This window comes from Diabrotica virgifera, chromosome 7 (assembly GCF_917563875.1).
Source record: "Diabrotica virgifera virgifera chromosome 7, PGI_DIABVI_V3a".
Taxonomy (NCBI): Eukaryota; Metazoa; Arthropoda; class Insecta; order Coleoptera; family Chrysomelidae; genus Diabrotica; species Diabrotica virgifera.
The window spans coordinates 160,288,471-160,313,531 of NC_065449.1; the positions used below are offsets into that span (position 1 = coordinate 160,288,471).

The 25,061-nt window shown below is 32.8% G+C and overlaps 1 protein-coding gene across 2 annotated transcripts; it reads right to left on the reverse strand.

Moving 5' to 3' along the window:
• Positions 1-317: 317 nt before the first annotated feature.
• Positions 318-23,097, reverse strand: LOC114331902 (C-type lectin 37Db-like). 2 transcript variants are annotated; one of them, XM_028281593.2, is made up of 5 exons: positions 22,876-23,097; positions 19,289-19,374; positions 10,949-11,057; positions 8,356-8,652; positions 318-437 (listed from the first exon to the last, which is right to left on the reverse strand). In XM_028281593.2, the coding sequence occupies exons 1-5, from the start codon at positions 22,964-22,966 to the stop codon at positions 433-435; spliced, it is 588 nt and encodes a 195-aa protein (XP_028137394.1). In that variant the 5' UTR covers positions 22,967-23,097; the 3' UTR covers positions 318-432. The 2 variants fall into 2 exon arrangements, with proteins under 2 accessions (XP_028137394.1, XP_028137393.1); XM_028281592.2 differs by having other exon boundaries at positions 8,346-8,652; positions 22,876-23,096.
• Between the last annotated feature and the right edge of the window lie 1,964 nt (positions 23,098-25,061).

The following is a 25,061-nucleotide window of genomic DNA, read 5'->3' on the forward strand; positions in this document are numbered from 1 at the left end:
CAGTTATTAGCGCGCTCATCACTGTATACTCATAATGTGACACAAGTATTCCACATGCTATTCTTTAAAATCATTCCTATCTCTCACTCCTTACCTATCCAGCATCGTACTTTCCCGTTGGTCACGAGCTGTGTCCAGGATATACAAATTATACGTCGGTAAGCCCTCCATTCTATATGTCAAAATTGAAAATACATAACATTTGAGAAGTCCGATTTTAAGTGGTAGGGTGAGGCTGTTAGAGGTGAAAATTTGCTTGATGCTAGTGAACGACGCTCTTGCTTTTTCAATTCTTGTACGTTTATATAATAATATAATTTTATTCAAACAAAAAGTCCGTTTATTTACTTTTATTTTATAATATAAAATATTATGTTGACTTTTTTTATGGAGTGTAGCATTTTGGTTAATGAACAGTCGGCATTCCTATGGTCATGCTGGAATAAAACAAAGGAAATTTGATTATCCAATGAAATAGTTAAAATTAAAATTAAGACTTATTTCTAATAAATTTGTTTTTGATCACAAATATTTAAATTTTTTTGTAAATATACACTGATGTCCAAAAAATGCTACACCTATAAGAACAAATATTTGTTTAAATATTAATTTACTTATTGAAGTATACATTATAATATACATTGTACTTATTATTTGATAACACTATATTATATAAACAAATTTGCAACGCAACTTTCATCAAAAAATTAATAATGAGTAGCTCTTCATTGACTTCTTATGCACTCAGTTCTATGGGGCATTGATCGAGTTAAGTGGTCTACAGAAATACTTATCTAGATTCTTCTTATGACATGCAGAAGATCATCTAAGTATGCTGGAGGACGTGACAATCGATTTAGGTTTGGACCTACCATATCCCACAGATGTTGAATGGGTGAAAAATCATCTGATCTTGATGGCCACTCCAAAGTGTCTATATCAGGGTCTTGTATGAACTCCACGGTTTCACGGGCAATATAAACTTTATACGAAACTGAAAAAGGTATTCTACTATACAAGTACCGGGTAAACAACATCTGATATGGAGATGGCACCCTAATGTTTGCGGAAAACTTAGCAGATCTATGTACAAATTCTTATGAACACAATCACGTATTACAGTGAACAATTTGTACTCAATAAAAGTAAAGAAGACAATTCAACCAAAGGCCTGTAGAAAGAGTGACAACTACCTTGGTACCATAATAAATAAAGAATGGACTAAAAACAAAGATACTAGAGTGAGAATCGTTAAAGCTATATCCATATAGAACCGGAGGGAGGTCCTCTTCAAGAGCCACAACCTGTTTCTTGGTATAAATAAAAAATGCTGCGATGCAACCATAAAAAGTCCTTTTTTATGGTAATTAATAGTGGACTTCGAACAACGATATGTCCTTAATATTGAAGTCATTCATTAAATGTTATTACTATATCAGAGAATACTTAAAATCCCGTGGACTGACCCAGTCGCAAATGAGGAGGTCCTCAGAAGAATGAAGAATAACCGATAGGTAATAACCACCATCAAATCTCGAAAGTTAAAATATTTCAGACAAATTATGAGGAATAAATCCAGATATACTCTCCTACACGCCATCCTGCGAGGAAAAATATTTTAAAAGTGCGGCCCAGCAAGAACAAGAGCATCCTCCTTAAAAAACCTCCAAATCTGATTCAATACAACAGCTGTGCGGCTTTTACGAGCTGTTGCAGATAATGTACAACATTATTCACAACATTAGTTCAACAACAACAACATACTTTACAATATAGTCATGAAGATCGCCAACATTCTTCACAGTTAGGCACATCCAGAAGAATAATTTTTTCTCACTTATACTTTTATCCAACGTAAACCCCCTTAGAATTCTACCAAATTAACATTTCATTTTTATGGATATTTATTGTCAAGAACAACGAATTGATCATTTTTTAATAAATGTCATTAATCTGCTTTAGATACTTAAATCTCAAAGGTTTGTTAATCGTATCCATAGAAAAAAAATTAGGGCACTCGTGGGAGTGCCGACAAAAGTGAAAACTTCTTATAGTATATCAATTACGAGTTCAATGTTTTTCCCCAACCAAAAAGAAGTAATATATACGCGTTGCCTACGTCCTATTCTATTTATGTATATATATAATCATAGTATAAATATATACGTACAAATTTTATTTCGGCGAGGTGATGACGGTCGCAAATTCAATATTTTTCCCCATATAAAAAGTGCACAACGTCCCTAAAAAAGTTTTCACTTCAAAAATTTATTTCGTCGGAGCGATGACGGTGGCTACTTTAATAATTTTTCCCCATCCAAAAAGTGAACAACGCCCGTAAATAAATTTTCACTTCAAAAATTTATTTCGCCGAAGCGATCACGGTAGCTAATTTAATAACTTTTCCCCTTCCAAAAAGTGCACAACGTCTCTGAAGAAGTTTTGATTTCAAAAATTTATTTCGTCGAAGCGATGTCGGTCGCGATAACGGTCGCTCATTTAATACTTTTTCCCCATCCAAAATGTGCACAACGTCCCTAAAGAAGTTTTCACTTCAAAAATTTATTTCGCCGAAGCGATGACGGTCGCTAATTTCATACTTGTCCCCATACAAAAAGTGCACAACGTCCCTAAAGAAGTTTTCATTTTAAAAATTTATTTCGTCGAAGCGATGACGGTCGCTAATTTAATCATTTTTCTCCATCCAAAATGTGCACAACGTCCCTAAAGAAGTTTTCGCTTTAAAAATCGATGCTGCGTAATTATTAAATTACCATTATATTGTTAAGATCGTGAAAGATGTTGAAAGATTTGTCAAGGTCTTGAAGAATTGAGCATTTTTATATAAATACCAACAGTCTGCTTTAAATACTTAAATTGGAAAGGATTGTTGGTGGTATTCATAGAAAAAATGTAATATGCTAATATACTAAATTTGCAATCAAGATGCAGTAGAAATAAACAAACCAAGGCACGTTAAATGCTACTAGGAGCACTGCCGTATTATAGTTTACAATGTATAAACTTTGGAAATTTTATGATTATTTTCATGATTTTAGATTTAAAATGTATGTACATAGTGCAGTCACTGAAGGTGGATATGAATCATTACCTCCGATTTCGTTGAACCTCCGTCGATTTGCATGAAAATTGGTGAGTGGTTAGAGGATATCTCAAGGACTTACTTTTTCGTGTCTGGATCCGTCTACAGTTTTTCTGCCCAATATCGGGCTACGTCTACACCCTTTGTATTTGCGACCATAAATCATCGAGGGTGCACTGTGATGGGCAAAGTCTGCATACTCTCAGATGCTCCACGCTTTGTATTTCCCCACATTCACAAAGTGCGTCGTTATCTGTCTTGATGCCCCATTTAATAAGGTTCTGTTTTACAGGGGCAACACCTGTGCGTATTCGGTTGAGTGTCCGCCAGGTTCTCCAGTCCAGGTTCATTCCATTAGGTCGTTCTGGATGTAGGGGGAACAGTTCGGGTGGTTCGACGCTGACATTTCTCATAAACCTTTTCCTTGATTTAAGTTGGCTGATTCCTGGCGGTTCGTCAAACCCGTATAATTGGTGCCTTTCATCAAAAGTTAGCCTGAACTTCTCCACATATTGTGAGGCGCATCTACGGTCGTCTGGTTATGCGAATCCAGCTGCCCGGTACAGTAATGGTAGAGGGGTAGGCTTCATACAACCGGTAATTATTCTACATGTTTCATTTAACGCCGTGGTGACTTGTTGGGCGTGTCTAGATCTACCCCAGACGGGACAAGCATATTCTCCTGTTGAGAAACATAAGGCCTCAGCTGTTGACTTTAAGACCTGGGGGTTTGCACACCACTTGCTCCCTACAAGTTTCCGGAGAAGGTTGTTTCTCGTTGAAACCTTTTGTCTTGTGCTCTGGCAGTGGAATTTATACGTTAGTGACCGGTCTAATATCACTCCAAGATATTTGGACCTATCAGTATGTTCCAAGCGTTCTCCCTCCCAAGAAACATTCAGTTTTACATGCCCCAGATGATTGTTGAGGTGGAATGCACATACTTGGGTTTTAGTAGGGTTTGGCTTTAATGAGTTTTGTTTGTACTAAGCTGACATCATGTTTAAAGCCTCTTCCATTGTCGACTCTACTTGTGTGAGTGTTTTCCCCTTTACGGCGATACCAAGATCGTCAGCGTACACAAAACTCTCAGTCCGAGGGTGCATTGGTTGGTCATTGGTGTAGATGTTAAACAGGGACGACGCCAGAACGCTTCCTTGAGGTAGGCCATTTTTTTGAGTTCTCCATCATCTGCTCTTCTTTGCATTTAGCACAACGTAGAAGCGTCGATTACACAACAGTGATCCAATGATATTTACCAGATCATAGTCAGGCACAGTGTTATAGATCTTAGTTAGCAAGGTTCTGTGGTTTATCGTATCGTAGGCCGCTGTGAGGTCTATCAAGGCTACTCCCACTATCTCCCTCTGCTCAAATCGCTCCTCTATGTGCTCTGTTAGGTTGAGCACTTGGCCTGTGCATGATTTACCTGGTCTGACGCCTGCTTGTTGTGAGATTAGTTTTGCATCTAATGTTTCCTGGATGCGGTTCAAAATGAGGCGTTTATACAATTTATATAAATGACATAGAAGAGATATCGGACGGTAGCTACTCGGTAGTTCAGGGTCTTTACCAGGTTTCAGAAGGGCTACTACTTTTGATTTACGCCACATTTGTGGAATCTGGTAGGTGGAGCGATAGATGTGAAATAGATCGAGCACTCATTGCCTCGATTTTTGCCCGAAGTGTTTTATCTGCTCTATTAGGATTTCGTCCACCCCAGGGGATTTTCCATTTTTCATACAGTCAATATCATTTTTAAGCTCTTCGATGGTAAATGGGTTTCGCAAGAGAGTTGTTTCCTTGGTCTTGAGTTCTTATAATCTTTGGCGTTTTGCAACGATGGTTTGTTTTGCCATTCAGAAGCAGTTGGTGGGCTATCTGATTTGGCGTTATTGCACATGGCTCTTTCACATCTGTGGGATCACCATTCAGTTTTTTTATCATATTCCAAGCCTGCTTACTACTGTGCGTCATATCCATTTTACTTAAAGTCTCGCTCCACCGTTCTTGTGTGGAGGCGCTTAGTATTTACTGCATTCTCTCCCCTATCTCTGCCGTAACTTCGCTAAATGGGTCTTTACTATATTCTTCGGTGTACTTTGTCATAGTGTCTTTTGCTTCATCGTTCAGACCAGATATGTAATGTTGTTGACATCCTCTGGGTATGTGTTTACATGAGGTTCGTTTTACAATTTTGATGAACGCATCATAGTTTTTGGGGGTAGGGACTATATTTTTCACTTGTGTTTCCAATTCATCAGTATAATTTTCCCAGTTCGCCTTTTTGAAATTAAACCTTCGTTTGAAAGAAATTTTGGGAGCTTTTATAGCGCTGTATATGGATATTCCCACGGGCCTATGTTGTGTCTTTGGTATAGGTTTATATATCTTTCTGACGCAACGGTCCTCTAAAGACATGCTGATGAAGGTGAGATCAGGATTGTAACCTCTCTTCCATATTTTGCTTTGGAATGAATATGGCAGTTTTGGGTCATGCAGCAGTGCCAGGTTGTTTTGTTCAGCCCACGATTCCACAAGATCTCCATTTTTGTCACTTGAAGCGTAGCCCCAATGAACATTATGACTATTAAAATCCCTGAGAATAAATCTGGTTTTTTGAGAATCGAAATTTTTTGGAGGGGAGAAAACAAATTCTCTCCAGGGTGGTTTATACACAGCTGTAACTGTGCAGGCTCCTATTTCGACGGTCAGAATTTCAATATCGTTGTAGCATGTTTTTTGAGCTGATGTTAAATGAATATCTCTTTTCACGAAGATGGCGCTTCCGTGATTTGCACTTGGATGTTCAATGATAAGCTGCATACCCTCACCGCTAGGTCTATGTGCTGATATGTCACGGTGAGTCTCTTGTATGCATAATATATCACATCTGTGGATTTGACACAGTTCAGACAAAATTTCCTGTTTATTACAAGTACCCTCAATGTTTATGGTCATCATTGTCAATGTAGGCTCTGAGAAGAGCCGGTGATTCTCGTTTGTTTGTTCGGATCCAGTGGTGGAAGGATTGGCCGCCCGACGGGCGTTTCCAGGGAGCGCCAGTGACATTTTGTTCTTATAATATCACTTGCGTGGAGGCTCCTTCCGTGCTCCCCAGGAACAAAGGTTCCCTCCGTGATCTCAAGAAACAAAGGTGACATGGTGCCAACTTGCGCTTTTACTCTGGGGTGGATGCCACCCTTTATTGGAGGTGAAAATTATTTTATTCAAAATATCCCCACAATTCGATAGAGGAGCAAATTATAAGCAAAATTTTTTATATAAATTTATTAAAATAAATCAAAACTTTTTGAGTTATTAAAGATCAAAGATTTTAATTTTTCGTGAGAAAAATGTATGTTCTTAACCGATTTTTCATAAATAACTCAAAAACTATAAGTTTTTGGAAAAAAAGTTATTACTATCAAAATTGAGGCTAATAAAAAATCAAATAAACCCATTACTAGAAAACCTTATAATGTTAACTAAAAGTGAGTTATAGGTAATTAAATGTATATTTCTTTCATCGAGTACCCAAATCTAAGTATTCAAGCTTAAATACCGGGAAAATGGTGAACTTTATAACATAAACATTAAATATTTGTCAAAGTTCATAGAAATATCTATCAAATAAGCCTTCGAACAAGTTATTAGCATTAAAATGTATGTACCAAAAATGTTTGAAAATGTATATTTTAAAAATTTTTCCAAAAAATGTTATTGATTTTTTTGTATATAACTCCGTTAATTTTTAAGATATAGGGTTCATCTAAAAACTAGTTAAAAGCTGATTCCAAGAGCTAGAAAAAAACGTCAAAATTAGTCTTTAAACCTCTTACTTTTTTAAAAATAAAAGGTTAAATGGCCCCGGTTACATAGTTCTCGCAGCGAAATTTAAATATTATACGTTTCTATCTCGGTTATTTTTTACTCTACGGAAATAGTAAAATGCAAAGAGTATTTGGAACAAAAAAAAACTAAAATTTAGTTATATATGATTTTTTACGTATATTCAGTATTTTTGGAGTTATTATCAAAAGAAAATGAAAAGTACGATAATTTTAAAAATTCTGATTTTTTTAAATTATATATTTTTTTCAAAAATATGCATTCTAAATCGGTCAAAATTGTTGAAATCATTAAGTATATTAACCTAATGAAATTCTTGTGAGGATTACTAGTTTACCAGATTACAGTTTTTTCTAGAAAAATCGAAAGGGTTCTCCTATTTTCATCATAACTTACTTAATTTTGACGCTATTAACTTCTACTGTAGCTCATTTGATGGGTATTCCGAAGTACTTTGACAAATGCTCAACAGATATATTTGATATATTTTATAAATTGCATCGTTTTCCCGTTATGTAAGCTTGATCACTTAGATTTGAGTAGGTACTCGTCGAAAAAAATATATATTCAATTACCTATAACTTACTTTGAAATAACATTACTTTAGTTCTTTAAGTGGAATGTGTATTAAATTTTTTATTATCTTTAATTTTGGTAATAATAGCTTTTTTACAAACGGTTATAGTTTTTGAGTAATACGTGAAAAACAGCTTTAAACATGCATTTTTAAAGAACAAATAAAATCTTTGATATTCAATAACTCAAAAAGTATTAATTTATGTTAATAACTTTATATAACAAATTTTGCTTAGAACTTGCCCCTCTATCGATTTCTGGTATTATTTTTAATAAAAAAAAATTTCACCCCTGAGAAGGGGTGGCATCCACCCCCAAGGTAAAAGCGCAAGTTGGCATCATGTCACCTTTGTTCCTTAAAGAATCTTCTAACTACTCACCAATTTTATAGTTATTTCTATATAGTTATTTCTAGCGATATTTTGAAAATAATTTAAAATAAGATATTATTTATTAAAAATAAAGTATCTTACACATATTCTTGTTATTGGTTTTTTTGTATAATAAACGTTACTTAGAAGGAATTACTTATAATTTTATTTTGTACAAACTTCTAATTAATATATTTTCTTGTTTGACTCAAAAAATACTATACAATATTTTACCAGAATTTGTACTTTAAGAACTGAGAAGAGTGGAAAAATAAGGAGGAGGCCTACGTTCAACTTTGGACAAATGAAGGGCAATAGATAAATAGATAAAAAAATATTTAAACAAACTTTCTGCAAGATGTATTGAAATATCAAACACAAAAATATTCAAACTGTAAAAGGAAAACACAGCACAAACTGTTATATTTTCTAATTTTTCTTACCTAACATTACCTTTTCCTTCAATTTGATTTTCGAGTTTATCTATTAAGACTTGCAACAATTTCGAGTCCGTTTTGGTCCATATAACTTCACAGATGAAATAATAATGATTCCAGCAGAAGCCATCATACCATCTCAATTGTTTATTTTCTGTGCGCACTACAATACACTGTTCTTCTTTTTGGATATTGTTGGGTTCACCTTTTTGCCAGTTGAAATATGCAACTGGTTTTCCACTTGTTACAGAAATCCAAAGTTTGTCGTCAGGTATTCTCGTGAAAGAAGTAAAGAAATACTGATCAGGAGGACCTAAAATTACAAAGAGTACGGTAATGAGCGCGCTAATACCCGGAAAAATTACGTAAAAGATGAAAACAACACGTTGTAACAGTAAGGAAGTGAGGATTTATGCTTAATCTTCGTTACTGGCCTTACCGTAGCTGAAACCGTTTAGCGCATTATACTGATAAATCAAAAAGAGAGGATCAGTCCGATGTTGCTTTTGACAGCGTTAATATTTCTTGGAAAAGAATTAGATAGAAAAGCTATCGTTTGGCAGTATTCCAACACTGATGCCTGATTGTACCAACAGATCTTAATCATAAAACATGCTTTAAGCTCAGCTTCGAAAATATAAGCATTGCACCATTGAGCCTTAGATTAATTTTCAGCTTGCACCAATGCAGTGCCACATGCACTGCATAGATAATATTATAAAAATACTATTATGAAAATTATGGTGCAACATAAGTAAGACTTAAAGCGGCTCTAACGATAAGTAGAGCTGGGCTAAGTTAGAGCTTAAGATTTGTTGGTGCAACCAGGAATTAAAGAGCTAACTCAAGTTCAGAACACGATACAGCCTTCAATATATTGTCAACAGTGTATGTAAATCATCAGGTGACCAAGTCAATAAATTCTCAATATTTAAAAAATACAAAAAGTGTAATGTATAAAAAGGAAGAAAAAATTGTCGATGTCAGTAAATAATTACAAAAATATTTGGGTATCTTTTTTTGTTTAGACTTCATAATGATTAAATTCCAACTATTTTCAATGGGAAATAAGCCACAATTTTACCAAAAAAAAAGATTTTATTAACGTTTTGACGCCCAAGTCGGGTGTCGTTGTCAAAATACAAAATAATACTAAATTAAAAAAATGTTGTTGCTTAGTAAAAACTTCTTCTAATCATTTATTTAATATGACTCATTTATATCGGCAATTCAGATATACAGGGTGTTTCATTAATAATTGTCCATATAGTAACTGGAGAAACCTTAGCACAAAATACGAAGATTTAACCCAAAACACTTAAATAAATTGTGGTTCCTTACTGAGTTACAGGGTGTTTTATCTAAAAATTTAAAAAGTATTTTCGCTCAGCATTTTAAAACTATTAGGCGTATCCTTTTAATACTTGGCAGGAAGTATAGGTACTATACAAACTACTAAATTATGTTAAACAAACATGTCTGTCTATTACCAGAGGCGTATGACGTGGAAAAGTGAAGGGTTGGCACTTTCCAAATTCTACGCCACTGGCGTAATTGCTATTTTAGTTCAATTTTTGGATTCTCCAATAATTTCTATGAAAATAATATACTCTTCATTCGTAACGATAAAGTCATTAGTTTTTGAGATATTTGAAGTTAAAAATGAAACGACACGGTTATTTTGATTATTTTATTGTGTCGCTTCATTTTTAATTTCAAATATCTCGAAAACTAATCATTTTATCGTTACGAATGAAGAGTATATTATCTACATAAAAAGTATTGAAAAATCAAAAAATTATACTAAAATAGCAATTTCGTCAGTTGCGTAGAATATGGGAAGGGTCAACCAGCCACTATCTCCTGTCGTACGCCTCTGGTATGAGCTAAAAACGTTTATTTATCTTAATTTAGTAGGGTGTACGTACAGTACCTACACTTTCTGCCAAGTATGATAAGGATACGCCAAATAGTTTTAAATTACTGGGTACAAATAATTTTTAAATTTTAATCATATCATCATAAATTAATCAAAATAACTGTGTCGTTTCATATTTAACTTCAAATATCTCGAAAACTAATGACTTTATCGTTACCAATGAAGAGTATATTATTTACGTAGAATGTATTGGACAATCTAAAAATGGAACTAAAATAGTAATTCCTCCAGTGGCGTAGAATTTGGGAAAGGTCAACCATTTACTATCCCAAGTTGTACGCCTCTGGTAGTACCTAGAAACGTTTGTTTATCATAATTTTGTAGGGTGTATAGTAGTCGCACTTTATTCCAAGTATGAAAAGGATATGTCGAATAGTTTTAAAATGCTAAGCAAAAATAATTTTTAAATTTTTAGATAGAACACCCTGTAACTCAGTAAGCAACCATATTTTATTTAAGTGTTTTAGGTTAAATCTTCGTATTTTGTGCTAAGGTTTCTCCAGTTACTATATGGACAATTATTAATGAAACACCCTGTATATTATACATTTTAAAGTAGAAGACTTTAAAATGATATTGCCAATATTGCCAATATTGCCAATATGCTAAATAGCTTCAGAACAAGATTAAATACCAGTTTCAACAAAAGTTTTAAGATGAACCTAAATACCTGTTTCAATCAGTTTTTCTTCCAAAAAGTCGTGCTCCTCATGGGTTTCTATGTTGACCAAATTCATGTCGTGGTATCTACAGAATTGATGGGCATGTAACAAATTACCCTGTAATGTAAAATACTTTTATAACATAAATTCTCACACTAATAAATTTTAAATATCAGTTCCACCTGGAAACTGTTTTAATATATCTGAAATCTTAGTTTTTCATGTTTTCATTAAAACTATGTATTAAAAAAAACTTACTAACAGAAGAAAAACAAATAACGGAAAGATAGAGAGAACTTTTTAAAAAGCTAAAACATGAAGACATGGATAATATAGGGGAGATAAAAGAAAGGAATGACGAACAACAAGTGGAATTGGAGAAGAATTAAATAAAGTAATATAAAGAATAAAACTAGGCAAAGCACCAGGCAAGGATTATATCACCCCGGAAATAATATAATTCATGGGAAAAGAGGGAATCGAGAGCATGCAAGAATTAATGAATGTTATTATAAAGAGAGCAGCAATACCAAAGGACTGGAAAAAAGATATTATATTACCAATACATACACAAAAAGGGAGACAAGAGAAACTGTAATAATTACCGAGGTATCACCATATCAACTATCCCTGGGAAGGTATTCGCAAGAATAATAGAGACAAGAATAAAAGCCCAAATAGAAACAATCATGGAAGAACCACAGTGTGGATTCATGGAGGACAGAAGCACGAAAGAGCTAATATTCACAATAAGACAAGTAAGTGAGAAGATAATAAATGAGAATAGAGAGATACGTATATTACTCATCGATCTGAAAAAAGCGTTCGACAGAATCCAAAGAAAGAACATAATATGGAAGACACTAAATGAATGGGGAGTTGACAGACACATAATCGAAGTAATAAACGCAGTGCCGGATTTACCACTAGGCCGACTAGGCCACGCCCTAGGGCCGCAATCAAAAGGGGGCCGCAGCGTTTTGTAAAAAAAATTTTTTGGTAAAAAAATTTTACTAATTGAATTGAAATCAGTAAACAATTTTTCAAATAAGAGATACGGTATTTAAGAACGTTTTAACAAGAGTAGCAAAACATGACATGACAAACTGATACAGACTTGAATGTGACTTGCAACATACAAATCTCTAAAAGAGTATGCATTGAGTCTGAGAGATAACTTTGATTCCTATGAAAAAAGAGGAAAAGAGTTGTCTAAAAATGAAACCTATATTCTTGAAATAAAAAGACGCCCGAAAAGAAAACTCTCCCTACGTAAGACAAAGAAGATAAATCCACTGAACCCCACTTTAATGGCAAAGAAAACTTAAAGATTCATTGTTGTAATTGACACGCTCTATTTAGAATTGAATGAAAGGTTCGAAGTTTATTTAAGTCTTAATAAAGAAAATGGATTTAAAACAACTTATCATATCATCAATTTTCAATGAAGAAATCGGGGTAAACGTTTCTATTTTGACTAAAGAGTATCGAATCGACATAGATGGCAACTTTGGAGAAGAGTGTGTACAGTTCAAAGGCTTTGTTGAAGGTATATTTGATGAAGAAAGAGAACCTCATGACAACAAGATTACCAAGCCTCCGAAAAATACACTTTTGGAGTATCTGAAAATCATTCATGAAAAACAGTTAACAATATTATTTCCGAATATGGGCCCGGCTTTGCGCATTCTTCTATGCATGATAACATCTAATGCATCTGGAGAAAGATCATTCAGCGTGTTGAAAAGAATCAAAAACTACTTGAGTAACTCGACTTTTGACAAAGATTCTAGATTGTCTAGTTCGGCCAGTTTTGTTTCAAATGCTGAGCTTTTTCAAGCCTTAGACTTTAAAAATTTGATTAAAGATTTTGCAGCCAAAAGCTAGAAAAGTGAGTTTTTAGAGTTTAGATATCATATTTTTTATAAGAGAATAAGGAATAATGAGCATTAAGGCTATGGGTACATAATTCGCAAATATTTTACGTGTATCATCCCTACTTTTTCTGTCTTTACACGGCAAATTACGTGTAGTAAAATTCACACTGGTGTGGATATGTAAACATTACTAGAATGTCATTCTACTTGAAAATGTCATAATTAATTTAAAGAGATGGCTTTTGAATGTTCTTGGATAACTGTTATTTTTATAATTGCAAATTATTAATTCCGTTAATAAATGTGATAATTTTTTCACTAACTATGTTTTCAGTGATTGTAATAATTTATTTGTACAACAAAAACTAATAATCAATCGAGAAAAGAGGAAAAGTGTTAAAGTGATTTTTTAATAATATGTTGTTATTCTGGAACGCTTACAATTTTGAACATCTCTAACAACAAAATACTTGGATCACAGGATATATCTTATGTATTCTCTGCTTGGATCTTCTACAAATAATACAGAATAAATAACGTTTTATTAAGTTCACGTCTTAAATCAATTATTTATCAAATACACTATATATCAATAATATTTAATCAATTTCTCAAAATATTCCCGATGCAATGTCAAATATTTAAAATTGTCACTGATTGTCAGTGTCTGACTGACAATATATGCTGACAATATTATATTCGGTTGAGTGCGTTGTAAGACAAAGACAGATTTGGAAAATATTACCACGGCATTGTGTTCATTTTTTTCAAATCCTGAAAAAACCAATAAATATTTTTGAAAAATTTAAACGCAGAATGAAAGACTAAATTATTACCGAGGGCCGAAAGTCCCTTAGAATAAATAAAAAGTTTATTTTGAATGAGATATTTGAAATTAAAAATCACACTAAATTTTCTCTTAGTTTTTTCACCCCTGTAACTTATTAAAATAAACATTATAGAAGTTCTCAGGGACTTTCGGCCCTCGCTAATAACGTAATCTTTCATTCTGCGTTTAAATTTTTCAAAAATACTTATTAGTTTTCTCAGGATTCGAAAAAAATGAATCCCCATTTGAATAGCATTGCAGCCGAAAATACGTACTGATCCTCTTAACGAAACATATGCGTTGCACCATTGAGTCTTAGATCAATTTTTAGCTTGCCACAATATGGATTGTCATGTGGATTGCATTGATAAAAATTGAAAATTATGGTGCAACGTATGTGACGCTTAAATCGGCCCTATCTATAAACTGAGCTGGGTTAAGCTGGAGCTTAAAATTTGTTGGTGCAACCAGGCATTAATATTTGTATTTTTCAGTACCGTAGCCTATTACTAGTACAGTTCATATTATTTTGCTTGTTCTTTTATTTATAATGTCTTTTCAACTCGGCTTTTTTCAATTTTTTGCTGTCATCTGTACTTTTCCGTCCGAATGAAACAAATGGTGTGTAATATTAAAAATTAACTACAATACTAATTATTTATAATATAGTCATTTGAGCAATATTAATAATTTTACAAATAACTGCTGTTTTCTAACATTTTGAATTATGTTGTTCTGAAGCTATTTCCTTGTGGCATTTTTATAATAAACTATTTTCAATGGGAAATAAGCCACAATTTTACCAAAAAAATGATTTTATTAACGTTTCGAGTTGGGATTGATTTCATATAATTGAATGAACTATCTTTTAGTAAAGTCGTCCCAGGAACGCAACTCATAAATATTGGCGATATCATTTTAAAGTCTTCTACTTTAAAATGTATAATATACGTCTGAATTACCAGTATAAATGAGTCAGATTAAATAAATTATTAGAAAAATTTTTTACTTAGCAACATCATTTTTATTTATTTTAGTAGTATTTTGTATTTTGACCACGAAACCCGATTTGGGCTTCGAAACGTTAATAAAATCATTTTTTGGTAAAATTGTGGCTTATTTCCCATTAAAAATAGTTTATTATTTTGAATTATATATTTTCTATCTTCTTCTTAATGTGCCTACTCCATTACTGAAGGTTGGCTATAACTACAGCAAATTGTTCTCTATCTTGAGCGGTTCTTAGTATCGAATGTGTGTCCATGCTTGTCCAGCGTCTTACGTTCTTCAGCCAGGAGCATTTCCTTCTTCCTGAACCTCTTCTTCCTTCCACTTTCCCTTCCTTTATGAGTCGTAAAAAGTTGTATCTTTCTCCTATGTAAATTATTTAGTAGATAACTCGTTTTTCTGTTTTTTACACTATTTAGGAATTCTCTCTCAGTCTCTATTCTTCTCAGCACCTCGTTGTTGGTCACGTGATCTGTCCAAGAGATCTTCAGCATCCTTCGAAAAACCAACATCTCAATTAAAGGTTTTTATAAATACAGAATTCTTTCTATAAATTTTCTTTTTCGAAATTTCTATAAATATAGAAATTGTTAGACCTCTTTTGGGGTTTTAGCCAAATTTGCAAACCAAGATTATTTAATTAGTAAATACATTTCAACATATTTATGTCCGTATTCAAATAGAATATTAGAGGCATTTCTGTCCATTTATGTTATGCTTTGTATTACGAATTTTAAAAAGTAGAATTAAAATAAACGTTTTAATTATTATTATTATTAAGAGGCTGATTAAGAGGCGTTCCAAGATGGCGGCTGTAATTTTGAATATTTTTTCGAGATATTTGGCACACTTATTCGTAATATAATAAAGAAGGCGGTACAGAGCCCAATTTGAAAAATATACTAATATGTGGAAATTACTCTGTAATTAAATACAATATTAAAAAAACGAGCCTGTACCGCCATTAAGAAGAACAAAAAAATACACTTTCTTCAAATAAACTTTTTTATCCGATGCCTAGGTTTTGTGTCATTTTGGAACTACTAAAATTTTTTATTTCATTAGTAGTTCCAAAATGACACAAAATCTAGGCATCGAATAAAAAAGTTTATCTGAAAAAAGTGTATTTTTTTGTTCTTCTTAATGGCGGTATAGGCTCGTTTTTTTAATATTGTATTTAATTACAGAGTAATTTCCACATATTAATATATTTTTCAAATTGGCTCTGTATCGCCAATCTTTATTATATTACGAATACGTGTGCCAAATATCTTGAAAAAATATTCAAAATTATAGCCGCAATCTTGGAACGCGTTTTGGCTACCTGTTGATCGCTACTTTAAGTCTTTATGCTTTAATTACATAATCGTGAAGTTATCGGGGGGCCGCTCGGGGTAATTTAGCCTAGGGCCGCAAATATCTTAAATCCGGCACTGAATAAACAATATAACAAACAAATAAACAAATAATTAACATAATTATTTATACAGGGTGTTCAAAAAAATATTTAAATTAATTGAGACAGAAACAAGGTTTCTGTTTTTATTTATTTCAAAATACGTTTTACTGTTGTCAGAAAACAGGAAAAAGATGTTTGACAAATAAATATTGCTGTTCGCTTAAATTCAATGTTAAAGCTGCTACCCACCTACCTCTTGGCAGTTTGAACATTTCGTTTAAGCGAAGAGCAATTTTTATTTGTGAAGTAAATATTTTTCTGATTTTCCGACGGAAGTAAAATATATTTTCAATTAAATAATTTACATACATTCTTCTTTTTGTGTCAAATAATTTAATTTTAAAAAAATTGGACAGCCTGTATAAATAATTATGTTAATATTTATATTGCTGAATAGAGAATATAATAACCTTTAGGATGAGCTAACACATTACTCCTATTCTCGTTTAAAAAAATTAATGATTTCGTCTTCACGCCCAGATGGATGACATCATTGGTGTGGTATATATGCCAAAAAATCGTAATTTAAAAATAAAACTCGAACTGTTTCGTGAATTTTCCTCAAAGTGGCTGGTTTATGAAATAATGAATTTATGCGTTACTGTCAAAAATGAAAAATGAAATTAATATACGCATATAAATTATAATATTTGTACAGAGAGGCTCGTACACGAACCTTTTTGCTGTGAGCCGATCTTGCTTCTTTGAGCACGCTATTAATATGCCTATATGTATATTGGCCAAAATTAAACTTATGACCATTTTCCTGAGCTCGAAATATTTCTTTTGAGACCTTCAATATAATTAGTGTTAATAATTAAAGTATAAAGGTTTATTGCTCAAATTTGTTTAAAACTCTTATAGAGAAATAAGGACAATACGTTATAATAAAATAGACGCCAAAATAAAATTATAACGACAAACGGCTAAAATTTTAATAGAAATAAAGATAAAATAATTTAATAAATTAAAGTTCATTTGCGGGCATATAGTCCAAGTAATGAAGCTTAAAATAGGACAAAACCTCGCAATTTTTACAGAATGGATCGATTTGCTTGAAAATTTTTGAGAATAAGTAGTGGATAGTCCAAGGATCAAAATCTATATGAGGCTGAAAGGCGCTTTTACCATGGGGGTGTTTGCCACCCCATCTCGGGGTTGGAAATTTTTTATTTTATTTTGACCGCAAAAGTTGGTAAAGACATTCATTCTAACCAAAAAACGTTCTATACATTTTTTTGATAAAAGTTATAGTTTTCGATTTATTCGCTATCGAAAGTGTTGGTTTAAATCGAAAAAATCATTGTTTTTAATCAGTTTTCTCCTAATAACACAAAAAGTTTTCGTTCTATCAAAACAAGTTTGCTTACCAAAAATGTATCTTTAAAAAAAAACAAACAAAACCGTTTTTTATAATTTGCTTTAAGACCAATAGTAATCGAGCTATACTTTATTATATGTTAGGTCTTCTTCGTAAAATGCTAAATATTGTAGTTTCAGAGTCAAAGACGGGAAAACTATGCATTTTTCGAGGATAACTTGTTTAAGCTAATTTAAAGTATTTAAAACTATCTATCTCCATAAATAAAAAAATAGTCCCTAGCTTAAAAATTAAGTGACTTATAGTAAAAAGAATGTCAGTCCCTATTTTTTTTTCAGCGAAAAAGTGATCTAAAACTTCCCTCTACTCTCCACCCTAATTAAAATTGATCATTAGCCTCATTTGGTCTTCTTAGTATTATTAATAGGTTCTAGAGATTTGACCGGCTTAGAATGATAAGTTTAAAAAAAAAATGAGTTAAAAGCGAATAACGAATTTTTTTAGTTTGGTAAAAAACGCCATTTTCTTCAGAATAGAAAGATTAGCATCAGAGACACGAGGAAATATTTAAATACAAAATGATAGCTTATTTAATTCCCAAGAACTTGGTTTGCTAAATTTTTTTCTACGGCAAAAATTGAGTGAGCTATTGAAAATTAAAACTTGTAATAACATGCAAAAACAACCTTTACCAACCCTTTCCAAGTCACCCCTTTTTGCAAATGAGGACTTTAAAAGAATTTAAGATTATAAGCCGTATAGGTCCTGTAAAAACCTACAAAATTCTTTTTTAACAAATTTTCTAGGATAAAAAATAATAAAGTTACGGTTAAAAAATCAATATATTTTTTTGAAAAAAAAAAGGAGATATCTAATTGGAAGCATAATAATGTAAGTTAGCGGTGTTCTTAGTCATCGACATTATTCATTCTTATTTATTTTTATATTATTAATAGATTCCAGAAGTTTGACTGGCTTAGAATGATTAGTTTAAAAAAAAATGGAGTTAAATTTAATAACGAGTTTTTGTAGTTTGGTAAAAATGCAATTTTCTTCAGAATAGAAAGATTAGCATCAGAGATACGAAAAAATATTTTATATGAAATTGTAGTTTATTTAATTCCCAAGAACTTGGATTGCAAAACTTTTTTCTGCGGCAAAAATTGAGTGAATAGTAAATGAGTATAATAACGAAAAACATTGATTTTTTCGATACAAAACTAACACATTCGATAGCGAATAAATCGAAAACTATTAATTTCATCAAAAAAATGTATAGAACATTTTTTGCTTAAAACGAATGTTTTTATCAACTTTTGTAGTCAAAATATAATAAAAAATGTTCACCCACGAGATGGGTGGCAACCACCCCCATGGTAAAACCGCCGTTCAACATAATATAGATTTTGATCCTTGGACTATCCACTACTTATTTTCGAATTTTCAAGCAAATAGATCTACTCTGTAAAAATTGCGAGGTGAAAGGCTTCGGTTCCTGGACTAATAGACGCCGAGTTAGGATCGAAAAAGCTTTGAAAAATAATTATTTTTCAATTTGCAATTTAAATTATGCACTAATTTTAAAAAAAATTTGAGTTTTTATTATTATATTTAGATTAATTAAAGCTATTTTCTTTGTTTTTATTAAGGAACAATTTTTATTTGAAAAACACATTTTATCTCTTTTAGTTTACGAGCTAGAGCATTATCAACAAGTTATAAACAATTAAATAATTGTTTGTAACAATTCTTTGACCACTCGGGTCAAATCCACCCTAGAAATGACTCTATTTGGCGCCTAAACTATATGATTTTTTGATTTTGGATTTTATAATTGAAACTTACAATACTTACTTTGAAAATATTGCCGATATAATAGCTTTTGTTTCCTCTATGATATAAATTTAAAGTTGGTATTGTATTTCTTAAACCAAATAATTCTAAAAACAAAGGTAGATTATGATAAGTGCTGAAATTAAATAATATATGTATTTGACAGATATTCAGATATTCCACAGGATACATGGACCATATTGTTGCTACTGTTTGTGCTCCATGTGTGTTAGAGAGAAATGGAGGAACATTGAAAAATCAGCTAATAGCATCATGACAGCATGACATCAGGATACCTGCATCAGGTTAAGGACCAAGAAAAAAAAGAAGAGAATAGTATACTGCTATATAGCACGATATTAATTTATTAAAATACGTAAAAGTCACTATATTGATAAAGAGGTATTGAATGTTGTGTGTGTATGCTCCTCAAACAGGTCTGGGTGAGAATGAAAGAAGAGCTTTCTATGACCAATTAGGAGACGTATTGAGTAATATTTCAGCAGAGGAGAAAGTTATAATAGGAGGTGATTTCAATGCACATGTGGGCCAAGCCAAGACAGGATATGAAACAATACATGGGGGATTAAGCTTTGGAACTAGAAGTGAAACTGGAGATGACATGCTAGAATTAGTAGCAGCATTGGATATGGCGATTGTTAGCACATTCTTTAAAAACAGAGAAACTCAACTTATTACCTACAAAAGTGGACAACATCAATCCCAAATAGACTACTTCATGATAAGGAAAGAAGACATACGTGAATGCAAGGACTTCAAGGTAATAGTTAGTGAGACAGTAAGCCAACAACATAAGCTGCTTGTTCTGGACATCGAAGTAAAAAGCAAAACTAAACAAAAATACCGGAGAGGACCACAAAAAATCAAGTGGTGGATGCTAAAAGATGAGAAGGAAGGTCTATTCAGGGAAAGAATAGTAGAAAAATATGTTGGAACACGAAAGGAAGCCCTAACACAATTTGGAGAAAAATGGCCAATATTATTAGAAAGACGGCTATTGAAATACTTGGGAAAACGTCAGGAAAGAAGTTTAAGGACAAAAAGACTTGGTGGTGGTCAAATGAAGTACAAGGGAAAATAAAAGAGAAGGGAAAATTATATAAAAAGTGGCAAGAAACCAGATGGGATATAGATCTTCAAAACTATATGGTCGTCAAAAAGGAAGTGAAAGTAGCAGTAGCAAAAGCTAAAGCAGAAGCGTATTCAAACCTATACGATCAACTTGATACCAGGGAAGGCGAAGCAAAGATAAATAAAATAGCCAAACAGAGAGCAAAGAAAGCAAGAGATTTTAATCAGATTAGATGTATCCGAGATGAAAATAATAAAATACTAATTCACGAAAAGATGTAAAAAAAGATGGAGAAAGTATTTTGACAATTTATTAAATGAAGAATTTGACAGACAGCCTGTCGAGTTAACGGAGACAGTAACAGCAATGGTTACCAGAATAACAAACGAGGAAGTGGCTCAAGCGCTTCAAAAAATAAAGAAAGGAAAAACAGTAGGAACAGATGATATTCCTGGGGAAGTATTGAGAGCATTGGGAGAGACAGGAATAAGTTGGCTAGCAGGTCTATTTAACAGAATTATGGAAGTTGGACAAATGCCAGACGAATGGAGAAGCAGTATATTAGTACCTGTCTACAAAAACAAGGGAGACATACAACAATGCACAAACTACAGGGCTATAAAACTACTTAGCTACACTATGAAAATATGGGAGAGAGTAATTGATAGACGGATACGTGAAGAAACCGAAATATCAGATAATCAATTTGGCTTTATGCAGGGCAGATCAACAACAGATGCAAATTTCATTGTAAGGCAACTGATGGAAAATACAGGAATAAAGAGACCAACGCTCATATGGTATTCATTGATCTTGAGAAAGCATATGATAGAGTTCCTCGAGAGATTCTGTGGTGGGCTTTCAATAAGAAAGGAGTTCCTGGCGAATATGTAAAGATTGTGAGAGATATGAATGAGGGAGTAACGACTAGTGTTAGGACAGGTGTGGGAGAGACTGATAAATTTCAGGTGAAAGTCGGATTGCACCAAGGCTCGGTGCTTAGTCCTTATTTATTCTCATTAGTTTTGGACCAGATAACAGCGAAACTACAGGGTAGTATTTCATGGTGCCTAATGTATGCTGATGATGTAGTGTTAATAGGGAATAGTGAAAGAGACTTAGAAAAAAAAACTGGAACAGTGGAGACAAGCTCTGGAGGAAAAAGGTTTAAAACTTAGTAGGACAAAAACAGAGTATTTGGAATGTTCATTTAAAGATGGAGTTACTGCAAATAAAATGGTATCTTTGGATGATGAAATTATTGTGAAAAGCAATAGTTTTAAGTACCTAGGATCGGTATTACAGAGTAATGGAGAAATAGATGGAGATTTATGCAGTAGAATTAGGGCTGGATGGATGAAGTGGAAAGAAGCGAGTGGTGTGTTGTGTGACAGAAAAATTCCAATGAATCTGAAGGGAAAATTCTATAAAACAGCCATAAGACCGGCTATGATGCACGGAACTGAATGTTGGGCAGTGAAAAAGAAAGAGGAACAACGAATGCATGTGGCGGAAATGAGAATGCTTAGATGGATGAGTGGAGTGACAAAAAAGGATAAAATTAGAAATGAGTATATTAGGGGAAGTCTAGGTGTGGCACCAATTGATGCCAAAATGAGAGACCGTAGGTTAAGATGGTTTGGTCATGTTCAACGTCGAGACGTTAATCACCCAATACGAAGAATAGCTGAAGTGTAGATTCCTGGAAGGAGTAGGAGAGGAAGACCTGGGGGAGACGATAAGGCAGGACATGTTGGTAAAGGGGATTAACATTGATATGACCCAAGATAGAATTGTGTGGAGAAATGCAATTAGGGAAGCCGACCCCGCATAGGGATAAGGCAAAGAGAATGATGATGACGTAAAAGACACTATATTGCCTAATTAAAATGGTAAATGTTGTAAACGTTACTGAATTTAAGGCATTGAATTAATTGGTTATATAGGTAAAAGACAAAAGCTATCATATGGAATCTATCGTCTCAGAGACGGTAAATGACAGCAATTTAGAAATATCTATGAAAAAATTTTAAGCTTAAAAATATCTTAGGTCAGAAACATCCTTAACCGTTATAAACAGATGTTGCCTTGGTCACCTAGTATTATAATACTACAACCCTAAAAATTTCTTCATTCAATTTGAAGATAAAAATTGGAATGAACAGATAAAATACACTACATAGTAAAATCTTAACCCGGCACGGACGTGTGAAAAGAGTAGAACAAAAATGTTGGATAAACAGAATAATAGCGTGGAGCCCGATGAAGAAGCAAGAGAGGCAGACCCCGAAGGTCTTTCAGAGATATAGTAGACGAAGCAATGGAAAGAAAAAATCTGGAGCAAGGGAACTGGCAAAACAGAAAGAGCTGAAGAGAATAGTTGAGTGAAGGAATATAGTGAAAACTATGGAAATCCTATATAAAACTATATAATTTATATTATGGTATTATATATTTATCACAACTCTTTGAATAATTTATAAAATAGATGCTATGTAGTGTAATAAAAACATACCTTGAACTTCTTTGGCATAATCCTCACCGTGTGCGCGTTGTAAAATCGTATACAAGGCCAATACTACGAAAAATAGGTTTTTTAAAAACATCGTGATTCGGTTTTAACACACTAGCAAATAAGGAAATCTTTAAGGGGACTTATGTCTTGTTGCCTTTATATCATATTATATTATATGAAGGAACGGAACAGGCTGTGGTAAAAACTATCGGGATTTGGTATTTTTATATTGTATTTTTGTATTTTTATCGTCTGGTGTTTGTTTATGACACGTATGTGATATTATTTGTAGATAACTTACTACTTTAATAAATATAAGGCAAATGTAAAAACGCGTTTATTTTATTTTGTTAAAACTTATTTTAATTAGTTTAAATTTGGATTTATTAGCATTAAATCTTCTTCTATAGGTGCCATCTCCGCTACGGAGGTTGGCAATCATCATAGCTATTTTAATTTTTGAGGCAGTAGCTCTAAATATTTGTTTTGAGCTGCATCCAAACCATTCTCTCAGGTTCTTCAACCATGAAATTCGTCTTCTTCCGATGCTTCTTCTCCCATCTATCTTTCCCTGCATTATGAGTCGTAGGATTCCATACTTCTCGCCCCGCATCACATGTCCGAGATACTGTAGCTTCTTTTCTTTAATTGTAAGTTCAACTTCCTTCTATTTACCTATTCTTCTCAGTACTTCATTGTTCGTAAGTCTATCTACCCAGGAAACCCTCATAATTCTTCTATAGGTCCACATTTCAAAGGCGTTAAGTCGTCTTATTGTCTCTACATTTAACGTCCATGATTCCACTCCATAGTATAGTACACTGTAGACGTATCTAACATTTTGTTAGGCGTACTTTAAGAGCTAATGTAGAATCTTTGCTTCATAGGACCTTTTTCATTTTTATAAAATTATAACATGCTTTTTCGATTCTGAATTTTATTTCTGCAGTATAGTCATTATTTTCTGTTATAAGTGTTCCTAGGTAAGTGTACTTTTTTACTCTTTCGTTCTGCTGGCCCTCTACTATCAAGATTTCGTTATAGGCCAATCAAGTTAGGTTTTTACTAGACATAACGGAAAAGACGAGGTTTGACAGTTGAAATGTGTAGTATGAGATATTACAAAAAGACTCCCATCTTTGGATTCATCAATTTTTTAGTGAAACATTTTTTAAATAAACAATCAAAACGTCAAACTTAGTTTTTTACTCATAACTTAAAAACTTGTTTATTTAGAAATTTGACGTCCACAGGTAACTTTCTCAGAAGAAAAAGTTACATCGAATGAGATGCGCTAAATAAAAATCGGTTAATAAACAAAAAAGTTATTGCAAAACGGATGACAAAATCACTGTTTTAGAATATAGTTAATAACAATTTTATTGTTTGTTAAAATACGTTTTAATATACCCAAAATTGAGGGCAGTATGGTGTTTGAATGGTGTGCAAAAAATGGTCCAGATCTGTTAAATAGTTTTCGTAAAATTGAATTTGTTTTTAAAATTTTTTGAAAAACGAGCTAATTTCTGAGGCTGGTCCAGTTAATATGGCTGAATGTATCTCAATAGTCCGGGGCTCATTTCCTTCGTTAAGATATATACTAACAGCTTATGAAAAAAAAAAAGTAAAAAAAATACATATACGTACACAAAATTATTTGTTAATAAATAGCAGTTTTTAAGCATATAAACAATTACAATAATTTCGTAGAAATTAGATCAAATTAAATGGCAATAAAAAATACGGAAAGCTGGTTAAAATACACAACTTTAAAAAAAAATTTTTAGGTCCTACGACCCTTGGGGTCTGAGATAGCCCCTTTTTTGAAAAAATCACTGTTACGTTAATTAACAACACTAAGAGCTGAAATTAACCAATCTTTTATAAGAAAAGTCAAAGATTTTCACAAAGTTTTTAGTAAGAAAAAATGTTAAAAATTGTTTAAATAGGAGTGTTATAAACACAGAGTATTTTGCGTTCCGACTAAAGTAAAAAATAGCGGGCGTAGTCGACTGACTGAATAGTGGGCGCGTTTGGCGACCGGCATGCGGCAGCAACTATTAAAATTACGTTATCCCGACCACAAAAATTCACTTTAAGGTGAATAACAAATTTTCGCCATTCCTTATATTTTCGAGGTCTCTGAATCCGAATATGGAGTTCATTTTTTTCTAGAATTAGTGGAA